Raw genomic sequence first — 23,931 nt, forward strand, 5'->3', positions numbered from 1 at the left:
ATCACTTCAGCAGGGAAAAGCGTGGGGAAGATGATAGGAAGCTACAACAGAAAGGCATCAGCAAGTGATAGAAAAACATCTTCAGAAAGTTTGAGAATTACTACACTAGTTTAAACACAACCATTTCTCCTGTTCTCAGTGGTCTTGTTGGCTAGAAGGGCAGAGGTCCATTGCACAAAGCAACATCTTCATGTTGATTCCAGATTCCTTAGTGCCCCAGCTAACAAACCCTCCAGCCTGAGGGGCACACAGCAGGAACATCTGAGAGTCAGCTTAGCCTGGCAGAGCTTATGCTGAGCTGGAGCCAATAAAATCGTGATGGACCTAAACTGACCCTGTGAGATCAGGAAGTTTCATAGTGTGATCCCTAATCTATCCCATTGTATTCCCCTTATCTGTTACTTTCAATCATCCAGATGTCCCTGTGCCACACACTCCCCACGGATGGAAAGCTGATTTCAGAGTTCTGTTAAACTAACACTAAAAACACACTCTGGTGAAGAAAGTAGTTACTTTTAAAAACCAGACTTTGGCTGTCCCCAGTTCCTCCACCACTAGTCACCCTAGTGGCTTAGCACTCGATCAGGCTGAGCAAGAAGGGCTAGTACTTCAAACAAGCAATACAGTCCTGAGCAGCACAGCAGACCTTAGCTGCTCTGCCATTTGATGGCCACAGCTTGCCACGTAGCTCTGTGCAACAGACATGTCACAGCACAGTACTCCACTGATTCATGGTGACCTGGGAAAAACATCTTCAGAAAGTTTGAGAATTACTACACTAGTCTAAACACAACCATTTCTCCCGTTCTCAATGGTCACATTGGCTAGACTGCTGGCCTTTCTTTTTGCTTTTCTCTGGATGCTTCCAGCTGGCTTCAAGAACACTGCTCAGAATATAAATCGTATACTAGCCACAGAAATGCTGACTGCAAAAATTACTTTGCATGTCTTACACAAAGACTCCTGTCCATACATTTCAGCACGTTTATATCATAGTATTGTAACCATTTTCTGATCTCCTGCAAGTGCCCAACTGTTTTCTGCAGATCTGCTGCCTCACCAGTTATTCTATATTTTGATTTGCACAGATGATTACTCCTGTCCAACCACAATTTAGAACTTGTTCTGAATGAACTGCATCATATTTGTTTTAGATCAGTTCTCCAATAAACCATATTAATTATGAATTCTAATAGTCTCCTCAAAGGGCTTACATCTCCTCCCTGCTTGGTGTCACCTGAAAATTCTGCATGCAGATTCTATCATCTAAGTCATTAATTAAAATATTGAATATTTTCAGGCAATCATGGGAAGAATCTCACTTGATATATCCTTCTAGTTCGACTATGAATCATTAGTAATTTTTCTGAGAACAGCTTTCCAGCTATCTGTATACCCACCTTACAGTATTTTATTGTAGTCCATATTACCACCTTGTTTATGACAGAGTGAAAAGCCTTAAAAAAAAAAAAAAATCCATGCTCTACTCACAAGGCAATTAGGTTCATCCAACAAAGTACTTTCTGGAAAAAAGATCATGTCAATTTGCTTATCACATTATCTTCAGCTTATTTAAAAATAATCAGTTGATTATTTGGTCCAGTATTTTTTCCAAGAATGCAAGATAAGCTATCTACTCCAAAGGGGAAAAAGAAGGGCCCAGGAAAGTTTGCATACAAGTGTAATGTTTGCCCAGTCTTTCTGAACCTAGTTTGTCCTCCAAATGTTCTCCATTGTAACCACTAATTGCTCAGACATTGCTTCAGCTATTTCACCATATATATCACAAACAATTTAGTAAGCTCCAACTGGTTCAAAAATATCTATCTTATCTAATTATATTATAACCTCTTCTGTTCCCGTTTTAGCTGGAATTTCTACCTCTTTCATAGTAGTATTAATTTTCTTAGCCACCTGATTACAATTACCCCTACTGGCAAAGAATGACACAAAGCAGTCATTTGCTACTTGGCCCTGTCTGTACTACCAGACTATCATTAGGTTTGACTTTCCCTGTCAATTAGTAGTCCAAAAAATCAAGTTTTCCTCTTACTGCTACTGTGCATAGAGCATGGTTTTCTGTTACCCTTTCTTTTATTAGTTGTACTTTGTTTATGCCTTGGCCTATCCGATTTGGCCATTGCATTCTTCTACTATTCTTTTATACTCGTCTCCAGTAATGCATGTACAAGTCCCCCTCAATTTTCAGATTATACAATTTTGTCTCTTCCTATACTTATCTTTATTGGTTCACATTTTACTTGTGCCTTTAGTTCTCTTTAATATGACATGAAAAGAAAAAGTTAGTTCCTTTAAAAAATTGCCAACACTTTAATTTCTTTTTCTCCTATGTTTGTTTCTCAAGAAAACTTACCTACTGATTCTATGAGCTTACTGAAATCTTTTTTTGGGGGGGGGGGCATAGTTTCTTCTTTTTATTCTGAAATTCTCCTTTTCTCTCTTCTAAAGAATGCTGGACTCTTTTTTCATGATTGGTGTCACATCATTCACTCAACCATCTTTTTTCCCTAATCAAACCTAGGAACACTTCCCTTCCATCGCCTTCTCCATATTCTGTAATCCTGATCCTATTATAGCTACGTGATCTAGTGAAATTAGTATTCAGTCAATAGAGTGAAAAAACTGTTATCATCAGCTGTTGTTTGGTAATGCATGTTAAAGCGAGTGGATCGGTATCTCTTGGAACAGGAGGCATCCGCAAAAAAGGGCAGCTCTGATAACTGTATCAGCAAAACGAGCATAGGGACAGGACCGGAATACCTCCTAGCCTTCACCACAAGCCTTCCCAGGCCACGGGTGCAGCAAGGTAGAAGGGAGGCTGACAACATGCTCCAAAAACGGCTACTCAAGCATTGTCCTCCAAGGAGCACTATGCTCAGTTGTAAATTGAAAGCAATTACTCTGATTGTTGCAGCAGTTGCAAACGCTTAGCACTACGGGATTCAGCAGTGACACTGCACAAGTTATAGACATCAACGCTTTTTCTGTACATGTTGATGACACAACTTAGCTCTCTTCTGCACGTGGTCATGCCCACTCTGCCCTTACAACTACAAAACATCTGAGATATTGCTGTACTGCTTTCCTCTACAGCTCAGCCAGCATTCCAGCAGGAGAAGCAACATAGCAAGGATCATAGGAGCAGCATGCACCTGCCATTATAATTTTATTACAATTCTTAAGTTAGCATAACACATTCCTGTGAATTTCTTTGAGAAATACTTACCTCCTCACTGCTTGTTTCTGGATGCACTATGCAAATCTAAAAAGGAAGAACGATCTCCAAAAAGTGAATGCGGATCTTAATTTGATACAAGTTGGAAGAAACAGAACTCCTTGCCTATTCTTACATAAGAACTTCTCATATAGGCAATATCATCTCATTTCCTCTACAAGTCATGTGACTGTATGCTGCACAGGGCTAAACACTTAGTAATTCTTTAGCACACCTAAGATTTGAAAATGTTTGTCAGAATCTTTACCTGAAGACAATTCCAAAAGAATACGTTAACAAACCTGAGAGGGAGAGGGAACGCAACATTCATGCTGCTAAGGTCCCCACAACAGGCACAAATCTGCTAGGTTGTCACTAGAATGTGGTTGTTGTCTCCTTGGGCCTCCTTGGACACCATTTTCATCTTCCTGACTTTTATACAGCATTCCTTGCTGGTCCTCTTGCACCCAAAAGCAGTCATGAAATTAACAACCTCCTGACATCCTGAAGCCTAACAGTATTGCTTGCTTAAGGTGCCAACTATTCCCACCTTCTTAAAGCTAAGTAATTGCAGGTGCTATGGCAGAAATGTGTCAAGTTGGAGATGAAATACTACAAAATCGTATTAAAAGGGTGCTAAAAGTAACAAGGGTCTCAGCAAAGGGGAGAGCCACAAAAGCCAGGACAGGCAAAGAAGGGAACAGATATCTAAACTCTACAGAAAGCAAAGGAGGATTAAAGAGTCACAGGGATGAGCTAAGGGTTGGCACACAGTGGCAAGCAGAAAAATGCAGGAACAGTGCAGGAGTCACGGCGGGTGCTATAGGAGAGTACTGTGCATCAGGCACAAGCTGGAGGGTGCTGTGGTACTGCAGACTACCCAGAGCTTCCAGACCTCACATCTCCTACCTCAGTAGAGCAGACTTGGAACAGAGCTTCCAATTTCTTTTCCTTCAAGAAGCATCTCACTCACATGCACAGAAACTGTGCCGTGAATGAGAGCAGCATGAGGCCACAGAAACAGCTATGGGATTGCCTTCAGAACTGCACAGCCACCCTGAACCAACGTGCTCGTGCAGACACCCAACCAGACTGCTACTATCACACTGCAGCAAGAAGGGCAGGATCACCATCAGTGAAGGTGGATCTGCTTTGAGAAAGAACAAAGCGGAAGCCAGTCCTTGGGGAAAGAAACAGTTTTGTTCTTTCCGGCAATGAGTTCCTAGAACACCTAAGAGCCAGTGTAAAGCAGTCTGAGCCAGAAAGCAATCCTCCCATACAAACAACCCCCAATCCAGTAAACTTCATCTAAAAGGCAAAAATTAAAAGTTACAGAAATCTACCAACTAGCCCTACTAAAGCAAGAGAAACATCCAGTTGATTTTCTATCCATTTCCTACAGGGTCTCAGCTAGCCAGCAGATTTCAAAACAAAGTAGCAAGGTCTTCTGATCCCTGTTTCATTTCTGCCACCTCTCAAATTAGAAACCAGTTCAGACATTGAAAGTGCTTGATGAATTCCAGTGAAGTTTACACTAGAGGGAGCTTTTTTCAGAGAAACACACCACCGCTGCACCGTCTCTTCTTAAATTATATTCAACACATCTACAGGAAAATACACTGGAATCAGCTGAAACAATTATTATTCAAATACTTTGGTTTTGTCAGTTCAAGAATCAGAGCACCTGTACCAGAGTGGTGAGGGAGGGAGCACAAAATAAAAGTCACCTCGCAAGTCCTGCCCGAGATGTGCTCTGGCTGAAGAGATAAAGCTTAATGTTACCATATTTCTGAGAAGGCTTCTGAGATGAACACCGCCTGTTCTATGCCCTCTCCAAACTCCCATGTTAAATATAAGAGCAACTTAATAGACTACATTTTATACGTCGTAAGTGGGCCCAGCTGACCCAGGAGGCCATTCATTGTCAAGCTGTTAATGAGTACTTTAATGAGCAAAGCTTAGCTATGCCTTCCCTAAGGCATATAACCATGCATTTCAGAGGGCTTGAAATATGGATCTAAAAACTGTGTTGCTCACTATTAACACTACAAGTGTTGAACTGTTCCTTAAGTGAAGTATTTCAAAACACTATTTAAATTTAATGTACTAAAAGGTAGTAACAACAGCCAGGGACTAGGGAATTTATTTTCCAAACTCTATTAATAAACTGTCTCAAAATTATTATCTGAATTAGAACAACAGAAGTCCTTACCTGTGAAAGCATTTGTGGCCTGAAAACCAGCTTCCTGCATACTGCTCTCCCAGTGAAGCTTGTGATTCCAACTTTAACCTGTCCTTACTGGAGACAACTGCTGAGCTTGAAGCTGTCAAGTCACTTCCATCTTAGCTTGTCAGAGTCCATTTCTCTTTCCATTCCTGTATTTGACATCACCCAATTCCCACCTGATCCCAGCTCTTTCGATCTGTAGGCACAAGAAATCTGCACTGAACCCAGGTAGCAAGTGTTGGACAGTCCCATCAACCATCCAGCCAGAGAATGTGGGCCATGATGAATGTGGAAATGAAGAAAATTGCCCACCAAGACTTTATTTCCCTTCCACAGTTAAGTTCTAATCTTCTGTTCATCCAGCACCATATTTTCAGGTCTCAGCCAACAGCGATGTTCAATTGTCTCTCCTCTCTCGTGTTTGTCTCCCCTCAGGCAGGCTCACTGAGAAATTAAAAAAGAAGAGATTATGTTTCCTGATGACCTGTAGCAACATTAAAATTAACAGACTCCAGGGAACAAAAACCCAAAACACATTATCAGGGATTGATTGTACACATTAAAGAAGATCTTCAGAAGGCAAATATTGCAATTTTGCTGAGATGCAAAGTGTGACCACACAGCTCTTTGAAGTGCAAAGAGGAGCAGTGCTGAGGGTGTCATATGCATCTCTGAGAACATGATATGATTTACATTTCAAAAGCCGTATTTAGCAGAGATGGGGGCAGCAATACAATAACAAAATTGCAGTTAAAAGGGAAAAGGAAAAATACTCAAGTCTCTCAAGTCTAGCCTATCTGAAACCACAGTGAGATTATTAGCATTTTATATAGCTGTTTCCCTTTTTTTCTGGAGCAGAAGGCAGAGCACTGTATGCCGACACTACATACGCAGTTCTAACATCAGTTTTCCGAGGTTAAAAACCTTTATTTATCTATGCTGTTGATTATCTGTTTAAAAACTCAATTGTAGCACAACTCAGATGTCTTTAGATATTCAGTCAGGTTAAAAATGCCCACAGGCTATATAAAAGAAAGGTGGATGAAGTTTTTCCTTATACTACTGCTACTCTGTAGGGGCATGGACATCTGCCACTCACTATAAACACAGAGTTGCTGTACATCCAGCTTTTAAAAATTTGGATACATTTACTTTTATGGGGTGAAGGACAGCAGCAGACAGGTACATGTTTTGGGGGCAGATTATTTTACAAGAATGGAACAGTGCTGCTCACAGAAAAAAAGAGGCCTCGGGAGAAGAATCGGATCACTCTCCAGTGATACTCCTTTTTGACATAGTAATGCTGGGCTCTCTGTTACCTAATTCAATGTCATGGGCAGCTGGAAACCACATCAGCGATGAGTCTTAAATCTACTGATGGATTTGCAACTAATGACTCTCAGTAGGGCTTGCAATACAGGATCAGCCTAAGATGTATCTACTGGAGCTGCCCATACTGGACTGTGTCAGTGTCACTGTCAACACCAGCACCAGATGCCTCAGGTAACAGTGTAGGAACCAGCTCAGGAGGCAGATGTGAATAAGCTGGAAATTCAGAGAAAAATTGAATAGCAGAATCACAGAATGGTTGAGGTTGAGAGGGACCCTTGGAGATCATCTAGTCCAACCCCCCTGCTCAAGCAGGGTCACCTAGAGCAGGCTACCCAGCACCACATCCAGCCAAGATTTAAATATCTTCAAAGATAAGAGTCTCTGCAACCGATCTGGGCAACCTGCTCAGTCACTCTCACAGTAAAACTGTTTTTCCTTATGTTCAGATGGAACTTCCTGTGTTTCAGTGTGTGCCTGTTGCCTCTTGTCCTGTCACTGGGCACCACTGAGGAAAGTCCTCTGTCTTCTTTGCACCATCCCTTCAGATATTTATATGCATTAGGAGATTCCCCCTGTGCCTTCTCTTTTCCAGGCCAAACAGTCCCAGCTCTCTCAGCCTTTCCTCATACAAGAGATCTCCATTCCTTTAATCATCTCTATGGCCCTTCACTGGAGTCCCTCCAAAACATCCATGTCTCTCTTGTCCTGGGGAGCCCAGCACTGGACCCAGCACTCCAGGTGTGGCCTCACCTGGGCTGATCAGATGGGAAGGATCACCTTCCTTGACCTGCTGGTAACACTCTGCCTAATGCAGAATCGGCCTTCTTGGCCACAAGGGAACATTTGCTGGCTTATGGTCAACTCATTCACCAGGACCCTCAGACCCTTCTCTGCAAAGCTGCTTGCCAATCAGTTGGCTTCTAGCCTGTACTAGTGCGTGGCCTTATTCTTCCCCTGGACTTTGCACTTCTCTTTGTTGAACTTCATGAGGTTCCTCTCTGGCCATTTCCTGTCTTGAAAGCAAAGCCTTTGTATGTAATATTTTCCATCAGAAAAAGTTGTATAAGAAATTTCAGAATAGTGTTTAACATGCTATTACTCCAAGACTTCAGCCCTTCAAAATGTTTTTTTCAGCCTTTCAGAATGCTTTATATAACTAATAACCACTTTGTATGAGGTTATGTTATCCTAAAGCACATACTGCTGAGCAAGTATAATACATATATATATAATATATATATTTATACACACAAACACACACGCGCACACATATACTATAGGATGAATTTCTCCTGGCTCCTAATATTTTGCTAACCATTATATGATGAATACAGATGAATGCTGCACACATTTCCCAAGCTTCTTCTCTAGGGGCATTTTTATCTGGAGTTTCTTCTACATTTGTAAGGTTAGGTCCCTATTTACATTCCTCATAAGTTCCTATCTGCATTCATGTTTTCAGCTTTATAATTTTTGCTTTTGGTTTATAAATCCACAATTTTGATACCTTCTATTTTCAGCATTTTAACTTCTCTCCTCATCTGAGAGATGCTCAGGAAATGTGCCTCAGTACCTTAGCATCCAGGGAAATTCTCTTGTGGTTACTAAATAGTTGCATCTTCATATTAGATATAATATACCTCTGATATATTTTCCACATCTTCAGCATTTCTGCTGAACTAGTTAAGAATCCAGCAGTTCTGAAGTAACTCTACAATGCAGGCATGTTTGGTAACCACTGCTTCTTCAGATACAAAGTACGTAATTGCAACAACATAATAGGACACTAAAACAGAGTTCATTCAAACCTTAATATTTAAAAGCTAATGCACTGAAACATCAGCATTAAACCTGCTCTTAAGGCATCAAATGAAAAAAGATACTGATATCTCATGATTGCCCTAATTGAGCCCTTTTCCGTCACTGCAAAAGCGCTCTCTCCCTCAGCACAAAAGGAACTTTGCTCAAGAGACTCAATCCTGAACTTGGAGGTGGACAGCAGGACATGATTAAGAAAATGGAGCAGACTGCTGGGGTAAGCCTGAACAGCCTTTACAGCTTGCTACGCCTTTTCACAATTTGAAATCAATTTCAACACTTAAAAATTTGCTTCTCACTCACACTGAGCAGGTGATTTGCTGAGTATTTTCCAAAGGCAGCCCTTTCACCAGTTAGTTAAATTCAGTCACATCTGCACAACAACTGCAAGTCCCAGACTTCCAATATGCGTAGATGAAGAAGACAAAGCAGATTGCCCAAGACTACAACAAATCAACAAATGGCAACTTGCACCTTTAACAGCTTATAAAGATAAACTCTTCGAATGTATTTTGTCTTACTCAGAACTTCTCCCATCAAAGCTGAGCTGGTGTTTAAACAGAGATTTGTGTGTGCTTCCTAACAGACTGGCATGTTTGCATGCACAGAAAGAGTCAGGACCCTTCCTGATACAATTCAGTATGGCTCTGCCAACTTCAGCGAAGCTATACATCTACCCTTTCATAACAGTGTGATGCAGAAATGTTAAACTAACCTGTTTACAGGAACCAGACTTGAAAATATCTATCTGAAAAAGAGAGAGGAAAAGAAACGCTACTCTTTGAAGATCATATATTATTATAGTTCCTTGTAACTGTTACCATTTTCACAACTTATAGAGACCTGGTGGGAACCCATCCTAATATATTGATAAGACAAAAAAAAGAAAATCTAGAATAGAAACACTAGGTATTTTCTCCTTGCTCCATCTGTTATCGCCTTTCCAATTGCTACAGTAACTCTGCCTCTGCTTCTGCTTTCATTCTTCTACTGGAGTGTTATACAATTCTCAGAAGCAAAACAAAACGCGTTTTAAAAATACGTAGCTGTGCTATAAAAGATTTTCAGGTGCTGTGCACTTACATGATTGAATGCCTAGAGAAAGATCAAATCCTTTTGTTTTCATCCTCTCCCCTTTAATCAGAATTAGTCCTGAGAAAGATACTACCACATAAACCTCATGCAAATTGCAAATGGAAAATATTTTGACTATTTAACACGTTACATAAATTACAGATTCTCACGGTATATTTAGCCTATAGTCAGCCTGCTATTCCTCTTTTCTAAATATTTGAAGATTCAGTATTAAAGGGCCCACTTAAAAAGAACCTGAGAGAAAAAGGTGGCAGCCAATGAGTGTCATCAAATCCTGCAACAATATCTACATTTGACAAAGTATTGTGAAATCATTAGTCAGGACCAAGCCTCAGTGATCCACAAATAATTGGAGGAACTTAAACTGAAAGGAGAAGTGAAATATTATTTTTTCCAATACCAGTATCTCTGTAACATCTTGAACAACTCAAAAGCACTGCCAAAATGCAAATGTTGCAGTTTAGTTGTTTTTTTTCTTTTCAATTTCCTTTCACTGTATACAGTCTGTTTCTTTGGCCGTGTGCTGGTTCCCTTAGAGACATACTTGCAGTGAGATTGCATTGGGTGTACCGTCAAAAAAAGACTACTGCTATGGAAAGTATTTCCTGGGGTAGTCCTTAGCATAAGACATCCTAAAGAGCAGTGTTAGACTACAGCGCTTAAAAAATATATATATTACAACAGGAGAATCTGCAGAGTAAGCCTATATGTTTAAACTTTAGATAAAGCTACACAATAGCTTGCGAGCTGTGCTCTAGTTTAACTGCATCAAGGGAGGCTTCACTACCTGAATTTTCAGATAGAGGCATGGAAGGGCAGAGGCTGAATTCAGGCGCCGGCTGCCCTTGCGGGCCCCGCGCAGGGCAGGTGCCGGCGCTGCCGCCACCGGCAGGAGCTCGCGCCCGCGGGAAGCGCCGGGCAGACTGCATGATTGCTGCAGTGTCTCCAAATTCAGGAATAATGTCTTTAACTGAAGCCAGGACAAGTACAAAACTCTCCATATGCTTAAATACTTTACTGAAGTAAGGCTTATCCTTCCTATACTTCATGGTAGCATAGACTTGGATATATATTTAAGAAGCTTCTGGATGGAAAAAACTTTCAACGCCTTATTTTTATAAGAGAGTGCTTGCAAAGAATGTTTAAAAGTGTGCTAAAGCAATTTAAAATGCAGCATAAAGTGTACACATATGGCTTACCTCTCTATTCCCGTTTTGGAGTCACCCAGAGTTTTCTAGGCTTTGTTTTTGTTTCTCAGAGACACTTCTAAACCTCGTATTAATATTTACCAGTTATACCAATTCCTTTTCAGTCAGTAATGTTCCACTGTGTGATCTTCATTTATTTTATTTACGTCTATTTATAATTTGTCTTCCTTATGAGATAACATTGCACCAGTGCTAGATGAATAATAGCTTTTAGGAAATACTACGTTTCGTAAGTCAAAGACCACTTAAAATTTTAAATCAAGGCAATTTTCACCAAGAGCATGCCCAATCCAAGCTGAACAACAACAGATTTTAAAACATGCTAATCCAATCACATCTTTCTCACATAAAACATGTATTTGCAATTTCTGTCCTCAGTAGTTGTATAGATTAGTGGTGACTTTTTAAACAGCTGCTGTATTGTACCTTCTTGGTGAATCTCAGTGACGGATGAAATGAGATTGCATGTTAAATTATGTCATACATATTGCAGTCTTACAGATATTTTCAGATACTCTTCAGCTTGTTTAGGAATAGCATCCAAGCTTCCTTTTCCTCCTTTTTCTTTTCTTTTCTTTTTCCTGACAGGACTCCCTGAACCGGGGCAACCAGAGAACAATCAAAGCCAGTTGTGGGCTTTCTGCGCTAGCTGCAGCAGGAAACGGGTCTTGGGAAGAGAGCACATTGCCAGAATGAAACAACTTTTTCCCTAGCCTGTCAAGAAAATGTTCTAGAAAGTAAGTTATTTCCCCAGTGCCAACACTGACAGCACACTGCAACAGACACTACAGACAAGGCCCCATTTAAAAGCAAAAAAATGATTGTTTCAGTAAAAGCATTTCTCCTACTATTGCTACTATTCGTTTCTTTTCAGGGTGAAGCAACAAACTGAAGCAATGATATAAAATCAGTCTCTTGAGTAGTTTCATGCCATAGTGAATAGTCTGGTAATCAGATAATAAAGAATATTTCACTTGAAGAAACCCTATAAATAACTGATAACACGGAGGAGCATGCCACATTTCCTCACATTCTTCTTGCAAGCGAAAACTAACTTGAGTCCTCTATTTTCTATCTCTATGAGCAAACTAAAGTGCCATGCATTTTCCTAAAGCTGTGTTGACAGAATGCAGTAAAAATCCTGTGAAAAAGTTTACTAAAATCTCCATGACAAGCAATTGGGTTTGGATGAGATAATTATTGGAAGAAATTGCACAACCAGTGTTATGCAGGAGAAATGAGAAGACTGTATTGTTTATTTTTTGACCTTAATAAAACCAAACTTACCAAAACTTGTCAGGAGATGTCATTAATCATGCTGCTCTACAAACATAACCAGACAGAAAAAGACTAAGGCCTGAGTTTTATTTGCCAAAAAGTTGAAGAGATAGTAAGAGCTGAAACCAGTTTCAAATTGCTTTTTTTTCTTTCAAAGCACCAGAGCAGTATTTGAATTCGCAGACGACTGGTGAAAGCATATGGGACACTGAGCAGATTGGATAAAAGACCACAGGCTTGTGACTTGTGTCCCAGTGACTTGCATCAGAAAAGAGCGGTTGCTGGAAACGCAGGGGACTGGGCATACCTCAAGACTCTGAGTATCACACATGCAACTACACTCCCAGTGAATTCAGCTTCCCTGTACAGCACTGGAAAACCTGGCACTGTGGGTCGTAGCCATAGAACCTGCTCATCCTGGTAAGCAGGAGGAGGAGGAGGAGGAAGTCACCAGTTTAACTCTGCTGAGCAGGGCAATGGCCACCCTCTTGTTAAGGGCATATTCGAAGTGGAGCTCAGCAGAAGATGCAGGTTTCCCTCCTCCTCCTCATCTCCCACAGTAACTCTTTGCTTCTTCAACAAAATTTTTCTTTTCGCTTCCTTTTACCTCACAAAGAGCAGCGGTGGCAGCCTAACACATAGCTCTCTCAGGGCTGTCATAACCCGGCTCTTCCACTCATTTCAATAACCCCACCACAGAGACACAAGCAGTATATGTTATTTACTTTTTTCCAAGTTTGCATCATGCATTTCCTAGCTTTCAGCTAGCCAAGACAAGCTTCCTGATTTCTTTATTTTTATCTCATTTCTTAGGTGTAAGAAGAGTACGCGAGCGTTTGTCATCTCCACTGGCAAACCTTGCATGAGAGAAAGGTCATGGCAGCACTCCTGTCCTGCCGCAGATGGCACCTATGTCAACGGTCCCCATCCTGAGGGACCCAGAGGCACCCTTCCTGTGAGGCAGTCACATCCTGGGACACTTTTGGAGCAAAGGCAATGCACCCACTGGGGAAAGGGTGTGCTGCCAAAACCGACTTCTCCCACAGAATTGGACAGAGCAGGCAAAAATCCCTGCATACACATAAGCATGTGAAGATATATATGCATATACCAGCTTTGCTCATAAAAAACAGCTGTCTGAACCTAGGTAAGGTAGCACTTGTGTTTTTTAAAGGCAGAAACGTGTATGTAGATTGTGCTGGAAATGAAGTATGGAGACGGTATCTCTCACACAGCACATGGACACCAAATGGCACAGTCCTCCCAGCAACACTATTGGGAACTACTGAACTTGCCACTCAGGAGACTGTGAAAACTCAGCCAGAGTCACTTCAACTTCTGGGCTGACTGAAAAAGTGCAACACAGCATAGATTTCGGCAAGTCCAAGATGCAGACCAGAGTAGTGAATTTGTGCTGTGATGCCGTACAAACTGATGCCGAAAAGACCCAAGGCATGGGAAAGTTGTTGGAGAAAAAAGCTACTTTCTGGTTAGTACTTGGATCTGCCATATACTCCACTGGGAAAGGAAGGTGCTCAGCCCCTCTCAAGAGCCATATAACATCCTGTGTACTTGGACCATGACCAAAGAAAAACCTCTTCTGTTGAAAAATAAAGCATGCACTACCCTATTTAATTAGCAGAAACTACCACCGTACATAATGACGGAGCACTGGTAAGTGTTTCCTATCTTCCTGGAAGGCTGGATCAGTCAGTGCCGGGAAAGTCTATCTGTTGTGAGCAGCAGCTGTTCAGAAGTGGAAGGAATGTAAAAGAAAGGCCTACTATTAATTTATACACATCACTACATAAATCCGGTCCTAGTTTCCTTCAAATCAAGGCATGCTGCAAGAATTAATCTAATTTACTTACAGTCTTAGTGGCTGACAAGTTCTGCGTGCTCTATAAAGAAATGCAAGCACAATGTTATCCCCACAAGCGAAACCCAGCGCCAAGAACCGAGACGGTCCCTGGGCATACCCGCTGCAGGCTGCTCCTGACGCTACTGCAAGAAGAACTGGTGGCAACAGCATCTTGCAGTACAGCTGTGGTTGACACAATGAACAAGGCATCTTGGTATGCCTCTTCTAATGCCCCGGAGGGCTTGCAACTACTTCATGCTGGCAATCTAGCTCACCTGCTACACAAATGCATTTTACTTCCAGTGCCACAGAAAGCTTAAGGATGTATAACTATACATATTTTATACAGAAAGGATTCTTATTCTAATAGTTCTACGGAATTCCACCAAATTTTAGATAACTGAAGAATCCAAAAGTTTGTTGATTCATATGCTACTGATTTTGATTTTCAGCGTAAGCTACAATGATCTATGCGAAGCACTAAAGATCCAAACTCCTGCTTGCCTCCATTCAGATTAAGTCTCCATTTTTCCAGTATTTAACATGAACAGCAATTTTCAACTATATGTTTATCATTACACTGTGACTGAGCTGTGAATTCAACATAAGGATTCTGAGACTCATACCACCTGCCTTAACATGCTGTTTCCCTTTCCAGAGCACCTATTTGAATTCTATCCACTGAATAATACTAGATAATAGCTCGATTAATGAGTGTCCTGTATCAGAAGTCATATCCAGGAAAAAGTTTCACTTGAGCCCATGGCATTTTTGCCCATTTTAAGCTGCAGATACGAACCTTGCTTCATCACTAAATATCTAGACTACATTGAAGAAAGCACTCCTTTAAGCATGTGTTTATTTTAATCCAATAGCCAGTGGGCCATAAGTAGTTGCTTACAAACAATCTTGATTTAAAGCTTTAGCAATCTTACCCATCTTAGTTACAACCAATGATGCAACTTTACTCCTACTTTCAACCTGGAAATGAGAAAGGGAACAAAACAATGGTTTAGCATTTCTGTTATTTTTCTTGGACTTGGGAGATGTATTTAAAAGCCTTTGGTTGCTTGGACATGTTACTTGATCTCTCTAGGCTTCCTATCCTATCAGTAAAGTGCATGTAACTTCTCTCTGTAGATTAAGGAGCTGTATTCTATTCTGTACAATTCTATTTCTGTTGTAAGATCACCCCAAAGAAACTCTGTTTACAAAATAAGAAGCCAGTGGTATTCTTCTACCAGACAATACTAACAATACATACTCTCCTTTAAGTCTGTCCTTCTTCAAAACACAATCTGTTGAAAAACAACTCACAAAATAACTCAGAAAATTCAGTGGGAGGGCACAGTGGGGAAGCAGTATCCTGAGGTGATCAACTAAATCTCATTTTCCAGAGAACACAGTTCATTCTCTCAAATCCCTCATTAGTTAATATACAAAAGCAAAGAGACTATTTTTTCTTGTCCTTCAGGGACAGCTTTCTACATAAACAAACAGCGTACAGGCACGGCAGCTACTGCTGTTATCAGTTAAATCTGTGTGATTCCCCTAGTCAAGAAGTCCTTGTTTACCACTGGCATATGGAGGGCGAACACAGCTTTGACTTTCCCATTTCAGTGGCAATTTGGTTAGCAGTTTTAATCTGCGTCAGCAAAACAAAACACTTCACCGAAGAGCTTTTTCTTTTTTAATCTAACATCCTGTCTCTGTTTCACCAATAATTTCTAATAACAAATATATTTTAATTTATCCATGTCATATTTTAAAACCATTCTGTGACACTCAGATATCATGTCTTGATGCAACCAAAGCACTGCACACAACTAAAAAAAGCACGCTAGCAATGTAACATGGCACCTTTTACAGTTAATTAACTCCAATCAAAATATACTCTGAGATTTTTGACAAAACAGCTCAAAAATTGATATCTTTATCAAGAAAGATTGGGGCTTGTTTCTCACAGGTGAACATCCCATTCACCTGTTCTCCTCTCAAGCAAGTCATCTGTTTATAGAAATCTGGCATCTCTCACTCTGCTTTCGGCTTCTTGTTGCCCTTTTAAGTACAAGCACATAACGTTTACCTTCAAACACCCATTAGACTACACATGCAATTTTTCTCTGAAGCCTACCTGGCAAACTGGAAAAGTCCTCTGGCTCCTCCCCACCCTCCACCAACAAAGACACACACTCCCGTACAGGAGCGGCCCATACAGATGAAATCTATGGATAATTATGATGCATAATTAAAGATTCACAGTTACAAGCAGAAACAGTGCAATCTTGTATTAGCAGAAAATGATGATTTGAATGATGAAATGATGAAAAAATCACCATCCTCTTTGCTCAGCCATGGAGTTACAGCTTTGAATTAACCCAGCTCATAACCAACCACCAGTCTTGCAACAAGAACAAGCAATACTTTTGGCTTTTTTTTTTTTAACAAGTGAAAAATGGAATGGAAGTCTGACTTTGTGCCTTTGATAAATAAGCTTCCAACAGTCACAGCATGTTTTCTAAGAGAGGCATCTGCCTTCTGCGTTTGGCCTTATAGTTAAGGAAGTCTTGGATTTACTGATAAAGCAATGAAGAAGCAAAAACTTGGGGAGGGCAAGATGCAAGGAAGGGGAGAGACTGTCTTCTCTATAAATATTAAAGAGGCAGCAAAGCTCACTCAGATAAAATACAGTTTTTCTCTTGGGGAGGCAGATGGAACCAGTGATGCTGATGAATCTTATTCCACCATATCCCACTGCAAGATATAAACCTATTCAGAGGCAACAGAGGGAAAAGCAGGAAATATCCCATCAGTAAAAACTTGTACAAGAGAGTTAAAACTTCTGACAGTGCAACCCATTCCCACATTGAAAGAATAGGGAGACGGATGTACATAAATTCCCTCTGCTAGCACTGGCAGGAAGGAGTTTATCGACACTTTAAATATTGAAAAGAGAAAGCAGGACAAAAATAAAAGAAGAAAAGCAATGCTCTCAGAAGAGTTAAATATCTAGAATTTTGGAACAACATCTTGGGCATCTTACATAACACCGTTCATCATATGTTACCCAGTCACTCATGCGTCAAGAGCAGAAATTGGGTTAACTACGACATTTCTATGAAGGAAATGGAAATGTTGATTTTAAAACACTTCAAAATGTGCCAAGTGCTGTGGTATGCTGTTCCAAGTTAATTATTGACAAATTAAATATCTACACTTTGACTTCCTATTTATCAAGCACAAAACCTAAGGGTTATGTGCTGATCCTGTAAGTACTGTTCACTTTCTGTGAAGGCATGCAGTATTTCTTTACACCGCTGATCTAAAAGAACATTCATGTGTCAGAAAACCGTACTGAGGTAGGATGCTGATCCCAAAATCCACAAGTAAATTGCAATCTTTATACCAGGGACCTCCCCCCACCCCAGCAATGATACGCAGGAACAACTGAATTTTCCCATCTCCAACACAAAGGAATATATGCCTCATGCCCCAGCCATCCTCATCTTCTACTGCATCTTCCACGACAGAAGACAAATAGAAACATCATGTTATTACCACTGAGGGGACCATACCCAGATGAACCATGTGCAGCTACAGGTCTGGCTTCCTATGACAAACAGAAGAAATATTTATTCTGTTTAGAGTCCACTTAAAGGAGTAAGTCGCTATGCAGTATGTATAAGCAAGTCAGGCTAATCTTCTCATTTTACCTAGGCATTTTTCTGTCTTTTCTCACCTCTTCTGGCTTAGCACTCATATTTTTGGGTTTGTTAGTGTTTTTCTTCACTTTTAAACAGCACGCAAGAAACCCAAACTGAAGTACCATATAAAATCTGTTCCTTAACACGATGACAAAAAAAGCCTAGAGTGTTAATTCACTACATATTATGAAATTTGTATGGGTCATTTTCAAGTATGTATAGCTTCACAATTTTAAAACTCGATTACCAGCAAAATGTCAAAGGTTCTGTTCCTGTTAAATCATATTATACATCAAAACACATCAAGACAGAACTCACTGTACAGTTCAGACTTTCCTTTGTGGCAAGACTGAAGCTCTAAACTTATTTAATATATATGCCCCTTAAAAAAAGGCCCTAGTCCTTTTTATTAAAAACATACAGAACAGGCAAGAAAAAAAAAGTCCATCCAATATGCATTTACAGAGAGAAATTTGTGTATTTGTAACAGATAATCAATGCAAATTTACCCCATGACCATAAGCAAACATCAAAAATGCCTGCTCGAAGGGCTATTTTTGTTTAAGTAACACTATCTTTTGGGTAACTATTAAAACAGCATAATCTTAAAAGCAGCATTGACAAAACAAATGAAGTTCAACTCCAGTTTCCAACTAAATGCCTTTTTTGCACACACGTGCTTTGCCTTCCATTACTTAGCTGCCTAATATAAACCACAAAACTGCACTTAAAACAAATCTGAACATCTGATGCTAAACTTTAATTCAAAGATGCCAAAGCAGTTGAGCCATGCAGTAGCACTTTATAGGGAAGTTAACAGTGTTCACAGCTGGAATACACCTCCACACCAACAAGGCAGAGAGAGTGAGGACAGGGAGGGAGGGGAAGATGATTAATTTTTTCTTTTTTTTTTTAATCCTTCATTTGAAAATAGTTAAATACACTAAATATGCTACATTAAAACTGCAAATAACACCAGTAATGTTTTCATAGTGTGAAAATTTGTTCTGTTGGGAGCCCATGAATGGTCTGATAAGCAATGACTTTAGCCAAAAAAAAGAAAGATTTTTAGATGCTTAATGGGAAATTACATTCCTTCTCCCAAACCACAGAGGAGCTTTCTTGCAGCCTCTCTGTAGAACAGCATCCACCATTCCCTTCACGGTAAGGGCTACACAGACAGAAAATCTCTCAAAACTGTCTGTGTATACGTATGTGGACATTTGCACATCTTTATATAAGACCCAGTACACACTTGGTCCCTGGAGTACAAGTTGTTCCACAGCAGTTCATGGCAGTAATATAGAAATTTTACTGGTTACAGAGAAAACTTGTTTACATTTGAAAATTCACTTCACAATAGAACAATGTAGTATTACCTCCAGACAATTTTGCTGAGATTAGCAGATCAATTTTATCATGAAAACAAATAGAAGGGAGGCAAATGGGGAAACAAGACACAAATATCAGGAAGTAAACATAACATTCAAACTGATATACCCCAGGAGTACTTTTTTTTCTGTTATTCCTTTTAGTTGGATTAAAAATTCACCATTTCATAGAAATGTTGTTCCTCTCCTTTAAGGAAACATGCACCTAAGAGTTAAGTTAGGTGGCCAGGTTGGGAGGGTGCTGCATGTCACCCACACAGGTCAAACAACACTTGCCTCTACTTTGTTTTCCAAAGATAAATGCAGCATGAGAAGGGAGCGAGTCAGGCTCTCTGTTGCCAATTCTGTTCTTCTCATGAGCTTTGCAGCAAAACACCACTGCTTATTAAAGTCATTTTTGTCCACTAAGAACTACATTAAGATTATGGATACCACTGAAAAGTCATAACTCTCAGCTGTTATCCAAGTGCATTTATTACTGAAATCCAGCTGAAAAACACCAACAGTAAACTTCCAATTCTGTTTTCTTACTGAAGTTCTGAACTTCAAAACTTACGATCTGTAGAAGTACACCATGATACAGCTACAGCAAACACACCCATATTATGTCAATAAACCTGGAAGATATAACAGTTGGATCTGTTTCTTCCCGTTTGGTCTGCTGAAGACATCAGGCAAATGCCCTCTGCTCACATCACCACAAACAAAGCCATTGCATGAAATCAGTCATTTCAGCAAAACTTTAACCACACTTCTATCATCTTAATATCAGCTTAATCAGCTTAATTTGGGAACTAAAAGAATCTCCAGAGCAGCACATTAATAAAAGACACTTTGCTTTATAAAGTTTCTTATTATTACTATACTGCCTATCTCAGCTCATTGAAGTTTGTCTTTTCTCCCTTAAAATTTCCTTATATGAAGACTTGACTTTTTGGTCAGTGACAAAGACATTGGTGGCTCTCGAGCTGTTCTTGGGACTTCTGTTACCTCATTTTCCATGCACTTTAAGAGCCCTTTCTCAGTAACACTGCCGAAATATTTCACCTCAGTTCCAGGGCTTGATGCCTCTTTGTGACACTGAGATCCACCTTGCGCCTTTTCTTCAGTTTTTCTTTGATGAAGCCACCCCTGGCAAGTCACTTAATACTGATTATCACTGCCTCATTCCTATCCTGGTCCTCTCCGAAAGTATCAGGCATCATGGGCTTGACCATGCTTCTCTCACTAGTGTTTCTCTCACTAAAATCTGTGGCCTCTGAAGTCTGAAGAGTGCTACTAGAAATTTAAAAACAAACTGAAAAGTTTCAGCTGGCAAACAAGGGAGCAATTCATCTCATGAGTGAGCTTTTAAACAAAATCCAGTATTTCATATCCTACTCTGGCTACTTAACTACTTTACAGTTTACGTCAATTTTTATCCTACGCATGAAGCTGAACATAATCTGGATTGATTCACAGAATCGGTAAGGTTGGAAGGGACCTCTGGAGATCATCTAGTCCAAACCCTCTGCTCAGCAGGGTCACCTAAACATGATAGACAGGGTTGCACACAGGCAGGCCTTGAAGATCTCCAGAGAAGGAGACTCCACAATCTCTCTGGGCAACCTGGTCTAGTGCTCCATCACTCTCACAGGGAAGAAATTCCCCCTCACCTTCAGGCAGAACTTCCTGTGGTTCAGTTTCTGCCCATTGCCTCTTTTCCTGTCACATGGGACAACTGAAAAGAGTTTGTCCCCGTCCCCTTGACACCCTCCCTTCAGATACACATTGATAAGATCCCCCCTCAGTCTTCTCTTCCCCAGGCTGAAGAGGCCCAGCTCTCGCAGCCGTTCCTCATAGGGCAGGTGCCCCAGCCCTCTGATCATCTTTGTAGCCCTACGCTGGTGCCTAGGGTTATTTTTCCCTAGGTGCAGGACTCTGCCCTTGCCCTTGTTGAACCTCAGGAGGTTCCTCTCCACCCAGCTCTCCAGCCTGTCTAGGTCTCTCTGAATGGCAGCACAGCCCTCAGGTGTGTCAACCGCTCTTCCCAGCTTGGTAGCATCAGTAAACTTGCTGAGGAGGTACTCTGTCCCCTCATCCGGGTCATTGATGAAGAAGCTGAACAGGATGGGACCCAGTACTGAGCCCTAGAGGACTCCACTAGCCACAGGCCTCCAACTAGACTCGTGCCACTGATGACGACCCTCTGAGCTCTGCCTTTCAGCTAGTTCTCAATCCACCGCACTGTCCACTCGTCTAACCCACACTTCCTGAGCTTCTCTAGGAGGATGTTATAGGAGACAGTGTCAAAAGCCTTGCTGAAGTCAAGGTACACAACGTCCACTGCTCTCCCCTCATCTACCCAGCCAGTCATTCCATCACAGAAGGCTGTCAGGTTGGTTAAGCACAATTTGCCCTTGCTGAATCCATGCGGGCTACTCCTGATCACCTTCTTTTCCTCCATATGTCTGGAGATGACATCCAGAAGGAGCTGTTCCATCACCTTCCCAGGGATGGAGGTGACACTGACCAGCCTATAGTTGCCTGGGTCCTCCTCCTTGCCCTTCCTGAAGACTGGAGTGACATTGGCTTTCTTGCAGTCCTCAGGGACCTCTCCAGTTCTCCAGGACCTTTCAAAGATGATGGAGGGCGGCCAGGCAACAACATCTGCCAGCTCCCTCAGGACCCGTGGGTGCATCCCATCTTGCCCATGGATTTGTGAATGTCAGGCTTGCCCAGAAGATCCCTAATCCTGTCCTCCTCAACCAAAGGAAAGTCTTCCCTTCTCTGGACTTTCTCCCTTGCTTCCAGGCTCTGGGATTCTTGAGGACTGCCCTTAGCACTGAAGACTGAAGCAAAGAAGGCATTCAGGAATTCTGCCTTCTCTGTATTCTTTGTCAGCAGGGCCCCTGCCCCCATTCAGTAGTTGGCCGACATTTTCCCCAGTCTTCCTCTTTCGGATATTTGAGAGGTCTGCAGAGACAGACACGTAGAAATACACACCGACAGCAGAAGCCATTCTAGATACCAGAAGCGTCTGCCAGCACAGGAACGTTCCTTGGGGCATGATTCTTTCCCTCATCCCAAACAAAATCTCTGAAGTCACAAATGATCCTAACGCCATCATAGCGGACTAAAGCTCCATAACTGGCTTATTTCAGTTCCTGAAGCCCTACTTTGCCTATGTGTGCACCACACGTTACCAGGGCTGGCTGAGGTGGATGTCCCCGCGTGCTTCCCCTTGGGGTGAGCGCCTGCATCGGCTGGCCCCAAGCCCCGCACACATTAGAACTGGAAGCATCCCTGCAGTCATGAGTCAGCTGGTTTCCCAACAAATACTGACTGGCAGCATTTTTCCATAGTTGTCTTTTTTCTTAAGTATATAAATTGTGCTCCATCTCAACTCATTAACCATGTTGTTTTTCACTGTAAGAAGTGAACAGAAGGTTTCCATGCCTTTTTCAAAATCTGGAGGATTCCTGTTAGCATTTATGTTTTCATTGCCCCCAGCTGCACAGTTCTTGCTGCTAAGGAAGACCAGGCAATGAGGGTCTCTTTGGGCTCATCCAATATTTTTCTAAGAAACAAAATGACTGCAAGCATATGCAGGTTTGTCAGACCCTAATGACCAAAGATAAGTAATGTAGTGAAAAATACTGTTTAAACTTATAGTTATTCATATAATTTATTTTAACAGCATTAATTTTCTTAATTAGTTCTTAAAAATACTATCTAAGCAAATAAATGATTGCTTGCATATGGCTATATAGAATTATTATTCTCCATTAAGTCTCCAGGATATTAACTTGCTTTTTTAAATGTAAAAAAAATATACAATAGAACTATAAAAATATCACTACAATCATTTTAGAGGTATGTAGTTGCAAAGAATTTTTCCTTTATTCTGTCCCAGATCCTGGCATACTCAAAAGAATGTAGTTAGAGCCTCATAAGACTTGTCAAGCTTATCCAGAGGCTTTCATACCCTCAAATAATAGAATGATGATACCACATTAATGACAAACCACATGATGTTTCTTTCTCAGATAATACTCTTGAATACATAGTGCAGAGAATACTGTTATGGTTTTAAAATCAAGTTGCTAAAAATGTCTCTGTCATTCTCAGTCTATTTGTGAGAATGCGTTAAGCTAATTAAACTGAGAGGTTCTGCAGCAGAATTCAAGACAACCCAAATGCCTGCTATTCCTGGAGCCAGGCAGCCCAGAAGCACAGACATGTTTTTATTTGCTCAAAATATTTTTCTTCCAAGGAACCCCCCGCACAGTAGTTTATGGATTTTTTTTTTTTCATGATCTGGGATGAAAGCGCCTTCAGAAATTAAATATGCATGTCTGATACTGTTTTTCCTCCTTGTCCTCAACATATGGCCTCAATCCTATTTAACAACTCTATTCAGATCTTGCTCTGACAGGAGAGGCACACATTTCCTTAGGGGCTTTTAATGGAGTTCTTCATTACATCAGTTCAATTTGAGTACTCTAGGTGAGATGAAACATTTTACTAGTGTGCATGGGTAGCAGTGGAAAGCTAAGAAGCAAATACCAAATTTCTGAGTAATGGAGGACCATAAGCTTCTCAAGAAAAGTTCACTTGAATTTCTTTTTCCTATGAAGCCAGATTTTTTTTTAATCCATTACTGGAAATTGTGGAACCTTTTTGAATAAAATAAAACACATGGGAAGGGAAATACCCATCAAGAAAAACTTAAATCCAAAAGTCAAAGATATGTGAAGTGATAAGCAGCTGAAAACAATCATATAATAGCAAATATTTAAT

At 40.7% G+C, this 23,931-nt stretch overlaps 1 protein-coding gene across 3 annotated transcripts in view; it reads right to left on the bottom strand.

The window, feature by feature from the left end:
* The window catches only part of LDLRAD4 (low density lipoprotein receptor class A domain containing 4), a 285,075-nt gene that overhangs the window by 177,261 nt on the left and 83,883 nt on the right, over positions 1-23,931 (bottom strand). For all 3 annotated transcript variants that reach the window (XM_062570081.1, XM_062570082.1, XM_062570080.1), the window contains one exon: positions 5,448-5,906. In XM_062570081.1, coding sequence (XP_062426065.1) covers positions 5,448-5,487 — 40 coding nt within the window. In that variant the 5' untranslated portion in view covers positions 5,488-5,906. The remainder of the gene's footprint in view (positions 1-5,447; positions 5,907-23,931) is intronic.

This window comes from Rhea pennata, chromosome 2, assembly GCF_028389875.1.
Source record: "Rhea pennata isolate bPtePen1 chromosome 2, bPtePen1.pri, whole genome shotgun sequence".
Lineage (NCBI taxonomy): Eukaryota > Metazoa > Chordata > Aves > Rheiformes > Rheidae > Rhea > Rhea pennata.